The sequence below is a fragment of the Lingula anatina genome, chromosome 10 (assembly GCF_051362555.1).
Source record: "Lingula anatina isolate TDL-2025a chromosome 10, LinAna3.0, whole genome shotgun sequence".
In the NCBI taxonomy this organism is placed as follows: Eukaryota; Metazoa; Brachiopoda; class Lingulata; order Lingulida; family Lingulidae; genus Lingula; species Lingula anatina.
In genome coordinates, this window is record NC_141776.1 from 13,408,475 (window position 1) to 13,425,146 (window position 16,672).

At 46.1% G+C, this 16,672-nt stretch overlaps 1 protein-coding gene across 1 annotated transcript in view; it reads right to left on the reverse strand.

Moving 5' to 3' along the window:
* The window catches only part of LOC106153782 (uncharacterized), a 38,952-nt gene extending 22,758 nt beyond the window's left edge, over nucleotides 1-16,194 (reverse strand). Inside the window, exons 1-3 of the mRNA XM_086997308.1 lie at nucleotides 15,757-16,194; nucleotides 7,388-7,511; nucleotides 245-7,162 (exon numbers count right to left, since the gene is read on the reverse strand). Of these exons, the coding sequence (XP_086853434.1) occupies nucleotides 245-7,162; nucleotides 7,388-7,493 (7,024 nt within the window). The 5' untranslated portion in view covers nucleotides 7,494-7,511; nucleotides 15,757-16,194. The remainder of the gene's footprint in view (nucleotides 1-244; nucleotides 7,163-7,387; nucleotides 7,512-15,756) is intronic.
* Between the last annotated feature and the right edge of the window lie 478 nt (nucleotides 16,195-16,672).

Genomic DNA, 16,672 nt, shown 5'->3' on the forward strand with positions numbered 1-16,672 from the left:
ATTTAAACGCTTAGATATTTTAGCCAACTAAAATAAATTTTAATTGATTATCCAGTCAAATAAAAGTAAAAGACTTATTTCACAGAAAAAAAGATTAATGTAAAGCCACAAGTCCACCCTTCTATTCATAGAAACGTATCGTTATAGTTGTCGAACTTATCTGCACAATACACCTAACTAATAGTTACTTGATAAAATGAGACAAAAAGTAGTAACATGATCGAATAAGACACAAATGGCTCACCTTGCTGGCAGTTTGCCCCTGTAAAAGCCCAACTAGCGCCTGAGCTACAGTTACACCTTCCACTGACACAGCGCCCTCTATTCCTACATCCTGCATCGTTGGTGCAGTCTGTGGCGCCGTTGGTTACCGAGGAAGAAACGGCCACGGACGATGACGAACTGGTTTCTGTGACAGAGGAAGTTTCTGCGGTGGAAGCCAGAGTTGCAGTCGTTGTGGAAGTCAATGAAGGTGTTTCGGTAGTTGCCGAAGTGGTTTGAGATGAAGTTGCAGAAGGTGAAATCGTACTGCTGATGGCAGAAGTTGGTGGCTGAGATGAACTATCTGGTGCTGCTGCTGTTGCAGTTGTAGTCTCTGCGGCAGTTGGTGACTGAGATGAACTATCTGGTGCTGCTGCTGTTGCAGTTGTAGTCTCTGCGGCAGTTGGTGATTGAGATGAACTATCTGGTGCTGCTGCTGTTGCAGTTGTAGTCTCTGCGGCAGTTGGTGATTGAGATGAACTATCTGGTGTTGCTGCTGTTGCAGTTGTTGTCTCTGTGGCAGTTGGTGACTGAGATGAACTATCTGTTGTTGAGACTGTTGCAGTTGTGCTTTCTGCTGCAGTCGATGACTGAGTTGAACTGTCTGTTGCTGATGTTGTTACAGAGGCACTCTCAGTAGCAGATGGTGAACTGTCTGTTGCTGATGCTGTTGCAGAGGCACTCTCACTTGCAGATGATGACTGAGATGAACTATCTATTGCTGAAACTGTTGTAGTGGCACTCTGAGTGGCAGATGGTGACTGAGATGAACTATCTATTGCTGAAACTGTTGCAGCGGCACTCTGAGTGGCAGATGGTGGCTGAGATGAACTGTCTGCTGTTGATACTGTTGTTGCAGTGACATTCTCAGTAGCAGATGGTGACTGAGATGAACTTTCTGCTGTTGCTGCTGTTGCAGATGCACTCTCAGTAGCAGATGGTGACTGAGATGAACTGTCTGTTGTTGCTGCTGTTGCACTGCTGCTCTCAGTGACAGATGATGACTGAGATGAGCTGCCTACTGTTGCACTGCTGCTCTCAGCGGCAGATGCTGACTGAGATGAAATGCCTGCTGTTGCACTGCTGCTCTCAGTAACAGTTGGTGACTGAGATGAACTGCCTGCTGTTGCAGTGCTGCTCTCAGTGGCAGATGCTGACTGAGAACTGCCTGCTGTTGCACTGCTGCTCTCAGAAGCAGATGTTGACTGAGATAAACTGCCTGCTGTTGCACTGCTGCTCTCAGTAGCAGATGCTGACTGAGATGAACTGCCTGCTGTTGCACTGCTGCTCTCAGCGGCAGATGCAGACTGAGATGAACTGCCTGCTGTTGCACTGCTGCTCTCAACGGCAGATGCTGATTGAGATGAACTGCCTACTGTTGCTGCAGTGGCACTGCTGCTCTCAGTAGCAGAGGCTGCCTGAGATGAGCTGGCTGCTGTTGCTGCTGTTGCTCTGCTGCTCTCAGTAGCAGATGGTGACTGAGATGAACTGTCTGCTGTTGCACTGCTTCTCTCAGTAGCAGATGTTGTCTGATATGTACTGCCTGCTGTTACAGTGTTGCTCTCAGTGGTAGATATTGACTGAGATGAACTGCCTGCTGTTGCACTGCTGCTGTCAGTAACAGATGGTGATTGAGATGAACTGCCTGCTGTTGCTGCTGTTGCACTGCTGCTCTCAGCGGCGGATGCTGACTGGGATGAACTAGTTGCCGCTGCACTGCTGCTCTCAGCGGCGGATGCTGACTGGGAGGAACTGGCTGCCGTTGCACTGCTGCTCTCAGCAGCTCTCAACAGCGTTGCTGACTGGGAGGAACTGGCTGCGGTTGCACTGCTGCTCTCAGTGGCAGATGCTGACTGGGGTGAACTGGTTGCCGCTGCACTGCTGCTCTCAGCGGCGGATGCTGACTGCGGGGAACTGGCTGCCGTTGCACTGCTGCTCTCAGCGGCCGATGCTGACTGGGAGGAACTGGCTGCCGTTGAACTGCTGCTGTCAGCGGCCGATGCTGACTGGGAGGAACTGGCTGCCGTTGAACTGCTGCTCACAGCAGAGGATGCTGACTGGGAGGAACTGGCTGCCGTTGCACTGCTGCTGTCAGCGGCCGATGCTGACTGGGAGGAACTGGCTGCCGTCGCACTGCTGCTCTCAGCGGCGGATGCTGACTGGGAGGAACTGGCTGCCGTTGCACTGCTGCTCTCGGAGGAAGATGTTGACTGGGAGGAACTGGCTGCCGTTGCACTGCTGCTCTCGGTGGCTGATGCTGACTGGGAGGAACTGGCTGCCGTTGCAGTGCTGCTCTCAGCGGCGGATGCTGACTGGGAGGAACTGGCTGCCGTTGCACTGCTGCTCTCGGCGGCCAATGCTGACTGGGAGGAACTGGCTGCCGTTGCACTGCTGCTGTCAGCGGCGGATGTTGACTGGGAGGAACTGGTTGCCGTTGCACTGCTGCTCTCGGCGGCCGATGTTGACTGGGAGGAACTGGTTGCCGTTGCACTGCTGCTCTCGGCGGCCGATGCTGACTGGGAGGAACTGGCTGCCGTTGCACTGCTGCTCACAGCAGAGGATGATGACTGGGAGGAACTTGCTGCCGTTGCACTGCTGCTCTCAGCGGCGGATGCTGACTGGGAGGAACTGGTTGCCGTTGCACTGCTGCTCTCGGCGGCCGATGCTGACTGGGAGGAACTGGCTGCCGTTGCACTGCTGCTCTCGGCGGCCGATGCTGACTGGGAGGAACTGGCTGCCGTTGCACTGCTGCTCTCAGCGGCGGATGTTGACTGGGAGGAACTGGCTCCCGTTGCACTGCTGCTCTCGGCGGCGGATGTTGACTGGGAGGAACTGGCTGCCGTTGCACTGCTGCTCTCAGCGGCTGATGCTGACTGGGAGGAACTGGCTGCCGTTACACTGCTGCTGTCAGCGGCCGATGCTGACTGGGAGGAACTGGATGCCGTAGCACTGCTGCTCTCAGGGGCTGATGCTGACTGGGAGGAACTGGCTGCCGTTGCACTGCTGCTCTCAGCGGCGGATGCTGACTGGGAGGAACTGGCTGCCGTTGCACTGCTGCTGTCAGCGGCGGATGTTGACTGGGAGGAACTGGTTGCCGTTTCACTGCTGCTCTCGGCGGCCGATGCTGACTGGGAGGAACTGGCTGCCGTTCCACTGCTGCTCTCGGCGGCCGATGCTGACTGGGAGGAACTGGCTGCCGTTGCACTGCTGCTCTCGGTTGCCGATGCTGACTGGGAGGAACTGGCTGCCGTTGCAGTGCTGCTCTCGGCGGCGGATGCTGACTGGGAGGAACTGGCTGCCGTTCCACTGCTGCTCACAGCAGACGATGATGACTGGGGGGAACTGGTTGCCATTGCACTGCTGCTCTCGGCGGCTGATGTTGACTGGGAGGAACTGGCTGCCGTTGCACTGCTGCTCTCGGCGGCCGATGCTGACTGGGAGGAACTGGCTGCCGTTGCACTGCTGCTCACAGCAGAGGATGATGACTGGGAGGAACTTGCTGCCGTTGCACTGCTGCTCTCAGCGGCGGATGCTGACTGGGAGGAACTGGTTGCAGTTGCACTGCTGCTCTCGGCGGCCGATGCTGACTGGGAGGAACTGGCTGCCGTTGCACTGCTGCTCTCGGCGGCCGATGCTGACTGGGAGGAACTGGCTGCCGTTGCACTGCTGCTCTCAGCGGCGGATGTTGACTGGGAGGAACTGGCTCCCGTTGCACTGCTGCTCTCGGCGGCGGATGTTGACTGGGAGGAACTGGCTGCCGTTCCACTGCTGCTCTCGGCGGCCGATGCTGACTGGGAGGAACTGGCTGTCGTTGCACTGCTGCTCACAGCAGAGGATGATGACTGGGAGGAACTGGATGCCGTTGCACTGCTGCTCTCAGCGGCTGATGCTGACTGGGAGGATGTGGCTGCCGTTGCACTGCTGCTCACAGCAGAGGATGATGACTGGGAGGAACTGGATGCCGTTGCACTGCTGCTCTCAGCGGCTGATGCTGACTGGGAGGATGTGGCTGCCGTTGCACTGCTGCTCACAGCAGAGGATGATGACTGGGAGGAACTGGATGCCGTTGCACTGCTGCTCTCAGCGGCGGATGCTGACTGGGAGGAACTGGTTGCAGTTGCACTGCTGCTCTCGGCGGCCGATGCTGACTGGGAGGAACTGGCTGCCGTTGCACTGCTGCTCTCGGCGGCCGATGCTGACTGGGAGGAACTGGCTGCCGTTGCACTGCTGCTCTCAGCGGCGGATGTTGACTGGGAGGAACTGGCTCCCGTTGCACTGCTGCTCTCGGCGGCGGATGTTGACTGGGAGGAACTGGCTGCCGTTGCACTGCTGCTCTCAGCGGCTGGTGCTGACTGGGAGGATGTGGCTGCCGTTGCACTGCTGCTCACAGCAGAGGATGATGACTGGGAGGAACTTGCTGCCGTTGCACTGCTGCTCTCAGCGGCGGATGTTGACTGGGAGGAACTGGCTCCCGTTGCACTGCTGCTCACAGCAGAGGATGATGACTGGGAGGAACTTGCTGCCGTTGCACTGCTGCTCTCAGCGGCGGATGCTGACTGGGAGGAACTGGTTGCAGTTGCACTGCTGCTCTCGGCGGCCGATGCTGACTGGGAGGAACTGGCTGCCGTTGCACTGCTGCTCTCGGCGGCCGATGCTGACTGGGAGGAACTGGCTGCCGTTGCACTGCTGCTCTCAGCGGCGGATGTCGACTGGGAGGAACTGGCTCCCGTTGCACTGCTGCTCTCGGCGGCGGATGTTGACTGGGAGGAACTGGCTGCCGTTCTACTGCTGCTCTCGGCGGCCGATGCTGACTGGGAGGAACTGGCTGTCGTTGCACTGCTGCTCACAGCAGATGATGATGACTGGGAGGAACTGGATGCCGTTGCACTGCTGCTCTCAGCGGCGGATGCTGACTGGGAGGAACTGGTTGCAGTTGCACTGCTGCTCTCGGCGGCCGATGCTGACTGGGAGGAACTGGCTGCCGTTGCACTGCTGCTCTCGGCGGCGGATGTTGACTGGGAGGAACTGGCTGCCGTTGCACTGCTGCTCTCAGCGGCTGATGCTGACTGGGAGGATGTGGCTGCCGTTGCACTGCTGCTCACTGCAGAGGATGATGACTGGGAGGAACTGGATGCCGTTGCACTGCTGCTCTCAGCGGCTGATGCTGACTGGGAGGATGTGGCTGCCGTTGCACTGCTGCTCACAGCAGAGGATGATGACTGGGAGGAACTGGATGCCGTTGCACTGCTGCTCTCAGCGGCGGATGCTGACTGGGAGGAACTGGTTGCAGTTGCACTGCTGCTCTCGGCGGCCGATGCTGACTGGGAGGAACTGGCTGCCGTTGCACTGCTGCTCTCGGCGGCCGATGCTGACTGAGAGGAACTGGCTGCCGTTGCACTGCTGCTCTCAGCGGCGGATGTTGACTGGGAGGAACTGGCTGCTGTTGCACTGCTGCTCTCGGCGGCGGATGTTGACTGGGAGGAACTGGCTGCCGTTGCACTGCTGCTCTCAGCGGCTGGTGCTGACTGGGAGGATGTGGCTGCCGTTGCACTGCTGCTCACAGCAGAGGATGATGCCTGGGAGGAACTGGATGCCGTTGCACTGCTGCTCTCAGCGGCGGATGCTGACTGGGAGGAACTGGTTGCAGTTGCACTGCTGCTCTCGGCGGCCGATGCTGACTGGGAGGAACTGGCTGCCGTTGCACTGCTGCTCTCGGCGGCCGATGCTGACTGGGAGGAACTGGCTGCCGTTGCACTGCTGCTCTCAGCGGCGGATGTTGACTGGGAGGAACTGGCTCCCGTTGCACTGCTGCTCTCGGCGGCGGATGTTGACTGGGAGGAACTGGCTGCCGTTGCACTGCTGCTCTCAGCGGCTGATGCTGACTGGGAGGAAATGGATGCCGTTGCACTACTGCTGTCAGCGGCGGATGTTGACTGGGAGGAAGTGGCTGTCGTTACACTGCTGCTCTCAGCGGCGGATGATGACTGGGAGGAACTGGCTGCCGTTGCACTGCTGCTCTCGGCGGCCGATGCTGACTGGGAGGAACTGGCTGCCGTTGCACTGCTGCTCTCAGCGGCGGATGTTGACTGGGAGGAACTGGCTCCCGTTGCACTGCTGCTCTCGGCGGCGGATGCTGACTGGGAGGAACTGGCTGCCGTTGCACTGCTGCTCTCAGCGGCGGATGATGACTGGGAGGAACTGGATGCCGTTGCACTGCTGCTCTCAGCGGCGGATGCTGACTGGGTGGAACTGGCTGCCGTTGCACTGCTGCTCTCAGCGGCGGATGCTGACTGGGAGGAACTGGATGCCGTTGCAGTGCTGCTCTCAGCGGCGGATGCTGACTGGGAGGAAATGGATGCCGTTGCACTACTGCTGTCAGCGGCGGATGTTGACTGGGAGGAACTGGCTGCCGTTGCAGTGCTGCTCTCAGCGGTGGATGTCGACTGGGATGAACTGCCTGCCGTTGCACTGCTGCTCTCAGTAGCAGATTGTGTCTGAAATGAACTGACTGATGTCACTGCCGTTTCATAGGTACTCTCTGTAGCAGATGGTGTCTGAGATGAACTGACTGATGTTACTGCCGTTCCAGTGGTACTCTCTGAAGTAGATGGTGTTTGAGATGAACTGACTGATGCTACCGCCGTTCCAGTGGTACTATCTGAAGCAGATTGTGTCTGAGATGAAGTGACTGATGTTATTGCCGTTCCAGTGGTACTCTCTGGAGCAGATGGTGTCTGAGATGAACTGTCTGAAGATATTACTGTTGCTGAAGTGCTTGTCGCTGATGTTGTTTCTGTTGTAGCCAATGGTGGTGCTCCGGTTTCAGTTGTAGCCACTGTTGCTGCAGCAGTTGAAATACTTGTTGCTGATGTAACCGTCTCAGTTGAAGTCTGTGATGATACTAGAATTAAATAAATAAATAACATTTTTTCAATAAGACATGGTAGTAACTGATAAATAAGATAGTAAAAGATGTTTCCCTTTTCCTGGATATCTATCGGAGGGGAAAAGGAAAATTATATTGACCAAGACGTCTTAATTAATTACCAAAACACTAATTGTGGTTTTTGCTTTTGAGAAAAAATGTTTTCAATTTTTACACACAGAAATAGGCAATAAAACATACCTTGGGAGCATAAAAAGGAGAAGATAAGCACACGCAGAATCCCATGACTTTTAGAGACTTTCATCGTTGCCATTGTTGCATTGAAAACACGTCGTTTGGGTTCCATAAATATGCGCTTCTTCCTCTAGGGATAAAAAGACATAAGATAAAGTGCGTTTTTGCCAGACAAATTGTATTAGCGCACTGAACATGTAACGATTAATTAACTGATTTTATCACTATTCTTTGTTTGAACTGGAAATGAAATAAGGCTTCTTGACATAAAATAAATTGCGAATTTGTTGATATCTCAGAGCACACTTTCCGCAGTCTTATCCTGTGAATTTTGCACGACACCATTCTCTTATATTGTCGTATTTGATCTTAAAAAATCTGTGTGTATTCAAGTAGCTCACAAGGTTTAACATTAGTAATAATATAAAATATCTTTACGACATACTTAAAGAATTAGCAAATCACGACGTTTATACACTATTTGGCCACGTGCATGGTTATGCTACCAGACTCCGCTGCTTAAGAATCGTTTGCATGGTAGTGGAAAACAAAGGAAAGGAGAAGAAAATGTACACAGTCCGTTTTATTCGATTTCTGACAAATACATATATGTATAAAACGATGCTAGGCGTAAGCGAATGATGTTACTAAAAAAACCTAAGTCAGGTTCCCTGGCTAAGAACTTAATTACCAAGGTTACATGGTCACATGGGCACATCTTACCCTATCAGGAGCAGTGTAACAGCGGTCTCATGGAAATCCTAGTCAACTAAGCCAGGGAACTGGCTAAAGGTTTTTTTTTTTGTTGTGAAACTGGGGCCTGACTAACTAAGTTAACCGTGCAAATGGGTTTATTCATACAAATGGCATAACGCCCAGCTTCCAAAATAAAAACCAGATTCTTCATACAACAGTTTTGTTTTTCATGTTCGATGAAATGCAGCGTGTCGCCATTTATGTTCACAATATAAATATGCAAAACAAATTAATCAACTTGAAAATAAATAAATAAATAAATAAATATAAAAAAGGTAAAATGTAATGGGCCATTTTCTGTAATGATAATTCCCAAACCAGGATGCAAGGGCAATACAGGCCAAGTGAGAAAAGAAATTTAAAAAAATAATTATTTCACGCACCGAGGCTTTATGAAACAACCCTGCCTTATCTTATTGCCCATTTATAAAAATGATACACTATGCAAAGAATAAGATACCAGTTCATGATCAGACACATGTCGTAGGTACCCAAGTCATTTTGGATTATAAAGGCAAAGAAAAGAAAGGGAAGAAAGGACTGAAAGGACGTTCCACTGATTTCTCAAGCACTCGCACCTGTTAATGCCTTTGTACGTATATATATGGATTGTAGAAAGACGTTTATATACACTTATCTGAAGAACCTATATAGGGATGAAATACTGGTGCGAACTGATCCATGAAACGGATTTGATGAATTTTATTGCGCTTTAAATACCCTTGAATAATCGAATTGACCGTCGCCTTATTCATTTATTAAAACTATGAATCAACATGAGCTTATATACTTTCCTGTAGTTATTTATTATCAATTCTGGCTTATGTTAACATCATGGGGACAAAATGACACAATCGTGGTACAGTGCCGCCGGAATGTCCCCTTACCAAATGGCCGTATGGCCTTCATTTTCCATTTGTGCGGTTATGTTTTTAATTTGCACCCCTTGTTCTCGGAGGGCGATGATACGCAGACGCACGTAATCGCTAAGAGGCATCTTGGAATTGTGATGATTTGGAAAATTTGAGTGTCGATTTATACCGTTCACTTGGCAGGTGACACGATGGCATGGAAATCAGTGACATAAACATGTCATATTAAACAAAATACTTATTGGCCATTTAGGAAGTCCAGATACACAAACAATCCTGTTGACACGTGTCAGTTGATTTAGAATTATGTGCAATTGATTAGTTTGGATTGAAGAGCGTCATCGCAATGTTAACATTAATTTTAGACGACGCGTGTCACACAGTAGTGATTATGTAATAGTCAGGGCTTAATTACTGTGTTTACCCAGCATGAATAAAGCTAACCTGAACTGATGGTTAATTAATGTGAGATGACACGTGCCAACCAGTGAAGTTAGCCCGAGAGATTGTAATCCAGTTTTTTTAATTAATTTCTTTTGATGCGTTTAAGTATGAAGAAGGCTTTTGGTTAAGTTTGGGCTTTAGATCGTAAAGATGAACTATTCCTATCGTTTTGAATTACATATCAAACAATGATAGAGAAACAGTTCCTACTTTGTGTCCTACAGAATCAAGGAATCAGTCTTTCGGCCGGCCACCCGTCGCCTTGTCAAATAAATAAATATTCGAAATTCGACAACGGGCCAGTTCCCCAGGCAACTTTTGCGTTCAGTTGATCGGAAGGTTGTTTACGATTGATGAACGAATACGAATGGACAGAAATGTTACGGGTGTAGATGGGAGAGATCCTATATGCAAATATAGACTGAACTATATTAAAGATATGGCTAACAAAATGTTTATCACTGAAACAACTGACAAGTCTTTTTGAAAAAAATGCATTTCGTCTATGAACAAACCTAATAGAAATATAAGGACATTCTATAAAAATAAATTTCAATCTTGTTAATAATATGTATATAGTAAAGACAGTTTGAAGCGTAATAAATATTACATGTACAAGTAGTGTTTTATTTGATCTTTAATAAATTCAAAAATTAATTTATTAAACTCTATGTAAATGCAATCAATTCATAGCTACAATGTACACGAAAATTGCTGTCATCACCGAATCTTTTTGGTAAAGCGACTTTTAAAAATCACTGTTGGCAAGTTCTTATACTTAAAATCTCCGTATCAGAGTAGAGTGATCAAAGTAGAGTGAAGCCACCGCGCATTAAAGGTCAATTAACGCTTGGACGAACACTTAATTGCGACCACGCTCACCTTCGATCTTTATCTCAGCGAGCTAGGGTTAGGCTCTTTTGTTAGCAGAAAGTTTGACACGATAATTGCCCGACGGGCAGGGTATGGAACTATTGTTAACAGAAACCAAACAGCGTATGGATGACAATGTTATTTCCATAGTAACCGAGCCAGGCCGTCCGTACAACCCGCAGCGACCCGGAGGGTAAGTAAGGGGAGATTCCGGCGGCACTGTATTTTGAATTTTTCAGTTTTGATGTTGTTTTACATAAAAAGGTGAAATATGCCAAAATGGCTATATCTTTCTATAAGCAATCTGTTAACGCAAGAGAATCTCTTTTGCTTTTGATTTAACAAATATACTACTCCACTTTTATCATCAGTTAGATAACTTACTACGAAATGTTTTCACGCCCGACATAATTCGATTAAAGAGTTCACTTTATCGACGAAGGACTGAAAAAGGGAAAACTGCACACCAACTGAAAACAGCGGGAACGTGTGCTTGTGTGTGTGTGTGTGTGTGAGAGAGAGAGAGAGAGAGAGAGAGAATGTGTGAGAGAGAGAGAAAGAGAGAGAGTTAAAAACATTATCTCAGTCGAGTAGCATAATAAATTACGAGTCACAAGCAAACGTACACTGTAATTTGACGGATAGTTTAATCTGGGAAGATAAAAGAAGCGGCCTTTTAGTACACGGATAGTTGAATCTGGGGAGAAAAAAAGGGCGGTCTTTAAGTACACCCGTAAAAATCACCTAACAATGAACAAAAAGGTGTTAGTACTTTTGTAAATCTTCGGTTCTTCCTATGAACAATGAACGCAACAAGGCAAGAGTAGACACCACTGTAAGTGTAAATAATACTCATAAAAGAGTTTCCCAAATAACTCTCTGCTCCACAACAATTGTGCTGGAATGTACACAGACAATATAAAACCCAAGTCACAGTTCAGGGCATTGGGTTTCATGCCTTTTATGTATACATCAACGTGTAATTCAATCTTGTCGTGTAGCAATTCACACAGAATGTAATTTTGCCATAGTATTTGGCTAGGGATGACAGCTGAAATAAAATTCTTAAAATATATATGAGACAATACAATAATGGCGGAACGAGAAGGCATTTGATCTTCAACTACAGTGTATTAACCCCCGACAAAATACAGTATAACGAAAGAAATGAAATTTAAAAACACATATTTTTCTATATTAAGGTAACTGTCTCCTCACCACATGAATTCGTCGCCAGACAATTTATTATCCTTGGCCCTTTTCTCTCCCTACCCCGCCCCCCCCCCCCCCCCCCGAAAAAATCACATATCAGAACTGATGCTCGTCTGTGGGATGAATTTTGTATTGTGCTCACGTGTAGGGCGCGACATTAAGTGGCGCAACAATGGTTTTCCGAATTTTAAGTGGTTCGTGCTAATCTTTGAGAGATGTATGGTCTTCTGTAGAAACGCTTGATAGCAAAATATATTTTTTGTTGTATTTGTAGTTTTAACCTGGGAACGGTGTATGCAAACTGACCAATACCATCTTGGGGGTTTGGCATGCTCATGTATGCAGGCGCATAATCGAGTGCTATAGTTTGTCACCACGGATTTTTATAAGGCAATGTGTAATTTTAACTGCATACTAGTCATGTGAATATGATAAATTAAATTTTTATTCAGCTGATAAAAGTAGGAAAAAAATAAAGTACAGAAAAAATAAAGTACAGAAAAAATTAAGGTAAAGATGAATCACTGAATACAATCTTGTTATAATTTGTGTCATGGATTATGATACTACTAAACGTTGGACTAGACAATATGAAAAAAAAAACAACTGATGGTTTCATCAGAGAAGACGCAGAGGTAAATGTAGTATATCAGTGCTGATTTAATTGAGGAACTGCTGAGAAAAATGAGAATATTTAAATTTCAAAACAGAGCAATTTATTTTAGCTTTGGAGGGGCTAATAAAAAAAGAAACACTCAGATCCAGTAAAATCTTGTCGACGGCTGGGGTTAAGGTGGTTTGATCGTTAAAAAAGCCCACATTGACTACCAAAGCGAACCTATGCCATTGGGATTTATGAACCCTTTAGAACGATGTGCCATCAAACAAGCATTATTTCGCCTCTTTACTGATAAGAGCTAAAGTAATCCTTTCTAAATAAAATACTGGCACCAACTTGTAGCACTTACTGTTGTGATTAAATAGACGACAAAAATGGCGTCGATGGTTGTTTAGGTAAGGAAGATCTGTTTAAAATCGAAATTATAGTTTCAACCTCGAAATGTTTCTGTTACGCCATCAGCTCGAATAAGCACATTCGAATTCACTCTGGTGTATTTCTGATGTGCCAGCAACATAGTCACAACCTGATCATGTTTATTTCCACATTATCTACACAAATAAGGAAAAAAATCCTAAAGCATCGAACCGTCTAAAAAACGTCAATTTCGTAGGCCTATTCAGGTGGTGGTGCGAAGTTGAATGTTTGCGTGTAACCGTACGAATCAATTAGGCCTTTTTTGTATGTTATTGCGAAGGTAATCTTTCATTCATCTACACATGTAATCGCGCCTTTTATACGCCATACACACGTTGAACCTGTAATTGAATTGTAATGCTAGAAATTTGAACAGCATTTCTTCTGATAGATTTATAGCCATCAAAAGCCACCAGTGCAGCCAATTATAAGAAAGCGGGGAACGGGGAAGGAAGATGGGGGTAAAATTATCCCCTACTGGATGATCATTGCAAATCATTGTAAGAAATGGCCGGGGGAGTGGGGAGGGGGGAGGGGAGAGGCCACAATACCCCTTGCTGATATTCCTAACCTCTATGAGTCTCGATCATCACTGACTTCTATCAGAGAACGAGGCTGACCGCTACACTCGATCTCAATTGAATATATACATTTAAATTGAGTTATTTTATGGGACGATGTCGCCCTAAATAATTTCTGTTAAGGCAGTCTGTACCCTTAATTTCAGAGTGAATAAGAGAGATTAATAGACATGCTGATATATTGTACTTGAGGTGAGTTTCCAGTGACCTTTGACACTCAGGGCAACCTCAGCAACACTAAAGGCGATATAATTCAAATAATGGTACTAAATAATTAAAATGTACTAACTGTGACTAAATATATCGCTCTGTTACTGAGATGAATTATTTAACCAGTGATCTGTGATCGTGTTAGATAATCACTGTAGTGCAGTTGTTGTGGCAGAAAAATAGATCGCACGAACAGGGGCGGATCCATAGCTATTTTCTGAAATGATCTTTCTCTCTTTTGAACCATCCTCTATTTTTGACCGTCTTCCGAAAGAAAAAAAAAAATAGATACCCGTCAATGTAAATGAAAATCTGACCGTCTTCCATAAGACGGCCTCAATCCGCCCCTGCACGAATTTAATCATATATTTGTCCCACTTCTATCCCACTCTTTTATCAAAATCGTTTGAGGACATATTTGCTGCAGGGACCGCGCGCCATAACAAAAATACCTCACAAAAGAATCAATAGAAATCAGATGAAAAGGGGTTAAAGGGGATTTGGGTGGAGTTGAAAAAATTCACCGGGGTTCTTTGTCGCTCAATTCACCCGAGTGCTGTTGAATGGGAAGCCGTAATTCGATACCGAGGGTTGGATCGGCCATGACGTGCTTGGTATGTACTCGGGAAGCAAAACATATTAAAAAGATAATAACGATACGAAATAAGGAAGATGAACCGATGACGGTCTTTGCCTAGAATGTTGCTTGCCCCCTCCAATTGCTTGACTCATTAGTTCATTCATTAGTTTATATTCATCTATCCATCTGTTTAATTTTTTCATTAATTTAACCATTCATTCGCAGGTTTATAGGCTTGCTCATTTTTTCAAAATTCAGATATCTATCGATACAATTAGAAGTTTTTCCTATCGCATGTAAGTAAAGTGTAGAGCATCCTAAAAGTGATATTCCCTTTGGTTCTCCATGGTGAAGATTGGGGGGAATCTAAATCACGTGAGAGGTCACTGGTGACCACACCACCAATCACGATGTCCAGTGGCCCGATAAGGGTTAATCTAGGGTGTTTACGTCTGGGTGGAAATATTCGGTAGAAACCACCACGTGATTCGAGATGCGACCAACATACTAGTGGCGAGGGGATAATCCTTTAACCCTCAAGTGACCGAGTGGGGTCATTTACGACCCCAGCCATATGATTTAATGTGCCATCTCTTTATTTTTTATTTGAATTTTCTTTCCTTGCATGAGTTTGTCAGTCTACTAATCCTACACACTTTCACAGCTTTTTGTAGGGATCAACCAATTAGTGTGGCGTATACATCACAAACTCTTCTGGGGTCATTTATGACCCCAAAGAGAAGCATTGGTTTTTACATATTATGTTTCTAAATTTTATTCAATTTTTTTGCCCACGCAACACTGACAGGAAAATGTCACATGCATGTGCTTCATGTAACCAGCCAGCGTGCCCAAAACAAAGGCACAGATAAGTGGTTTGTGAAGATATGCTTGAAGTGTTACTAATAGTGCAGCGCTGAATCTTATTTCAGTAGCTTTGTTGTAACTTGTTCTCATGACTGGGTCTCTCATTTTTACGGTTACAATTTTCGGGTATTTCAGAATTCTAAAGAATTCTGTCGATATCATATTATACAAATTGTTTGTGTGGATTTTGTTTTACACACAGATTTGGTAGTAACATATATATAGGTTGATTGAAAGTGTTCTGAGTAGTATGACTTCCTTACCAGCATTAGGGTATTCCCCACTCAGCAAGTCAGCTAATTATTCTTATTGAAGTTAGCAGGATGCTATCTCAACATAAATCAAAATATTTTTACTCAAAGTAATTTTGTAATGTATTTTTTTTCATTTAGTGTGGCAAATAAAAAGAGAAATATTTCTGCAAGTGTACACTGACAAGGACTGTCTAAATACCGGTGTAATGTTGTTCTTAAACTCTGTGCTTGCTTATTTCATGCATTAAAAGTATTATTACCAAACATTTACTACATTAGATCATTATAAAATACTTGTCTTAAATCCTGGGAGTATTTTAGGTGTGATAAACCCTCAACAGCCTTTTAGTATAAGGATCCCTGTACAGAGCACAATGGGGTCATACATGTAGATGACCCCACTTGGTCATTTCAGTCATTAAAATAACTTGGTCTCTTGAGGGTTAATTGAGTCCTACTCTTAAATACATGTACCTACAGTGCATATCCACTCTAAGTCCAATATCACAAAGTCGACTTAACGTAGAAGAGTATCTGACTTGATCAGTCTAGGTTAAGGTCAAACTATTAGGCATTTTATGACACAGACCATTGGGCGAAGGGAGCTTGGCTACAACGTGCCTGTTTAAGTGCAGCCGATAAAAAAAAAAAAAAAAAAAAAAAAACTCAGGTAAATAAAGGAATACTTACCTCCTTGCTTGTCAAAATCGAATATCCTATCGGCTGTACTTTAACTTATAGAAGTTGGCTCCGTAGGTAATAAATAAACACTTGTCCTTGCCCTACGATTATGATTCCGGTGGACGCCCTCACCGCATTTTAGACATCTATTTTCCTCAAAAATACGTTCTCTGACGTCACCACATTAAGGCAAATATACATGCAAGTCTATGAAAAATGAATACAGCAGCTACTGATTCACAATGCCAAGAATACACACGCTTGATAGTCTCATCATCGTGCATTAAGCGTCATCGTGCGTTAAGCGTGCTTTACGACTCCGCCCTCTTTTGGTCGCGCCCGGTTTTTGCACGTGTCATTGCGTTTTCATACACCGGGTACAATGCCCCTTACCTTAAACAACCATATAGCTATGTGTGATCCATCTTCCTTTGCCAACAATGTATTAGCGAGGGTCATGGGCATAATATGTTTGTATTGCTTATTTTAGCTTTGAACCAGTAGTTCGTGTACAAAAGTCGATGAAACGTTTTTGTCTGGGTGTTATATCCGCAGGTCGATTGGAAAAGGGGACATATTAAACCGAAGCCCCCTGCTTATACATGTACCAGTAGAACGAGCTTAGGGCCACTCTCACGAATATGTAACCGGATGAAAGGCTGCGATATTTACTGATGTATGAATTAGGTGTTGACTATAAATTATTGTGAAATCTCGAAATTTGAAGGGAGTGAGGGGCGCCGAAAATCGTTCTCCCAGCGGTCGTAAGCCCGGTGTTACAGGGGCGGAAATATTGCAGTTTGAAAATTAGGCGGCATGCCATTATGTTTTCAACTGAAATTGTACCGTTTTTTTATTTTTATTCTTTAAGCAATAACAACATCCGATCATAAAATCGGAAGATAGAGCGCGCAAGAGAAACATA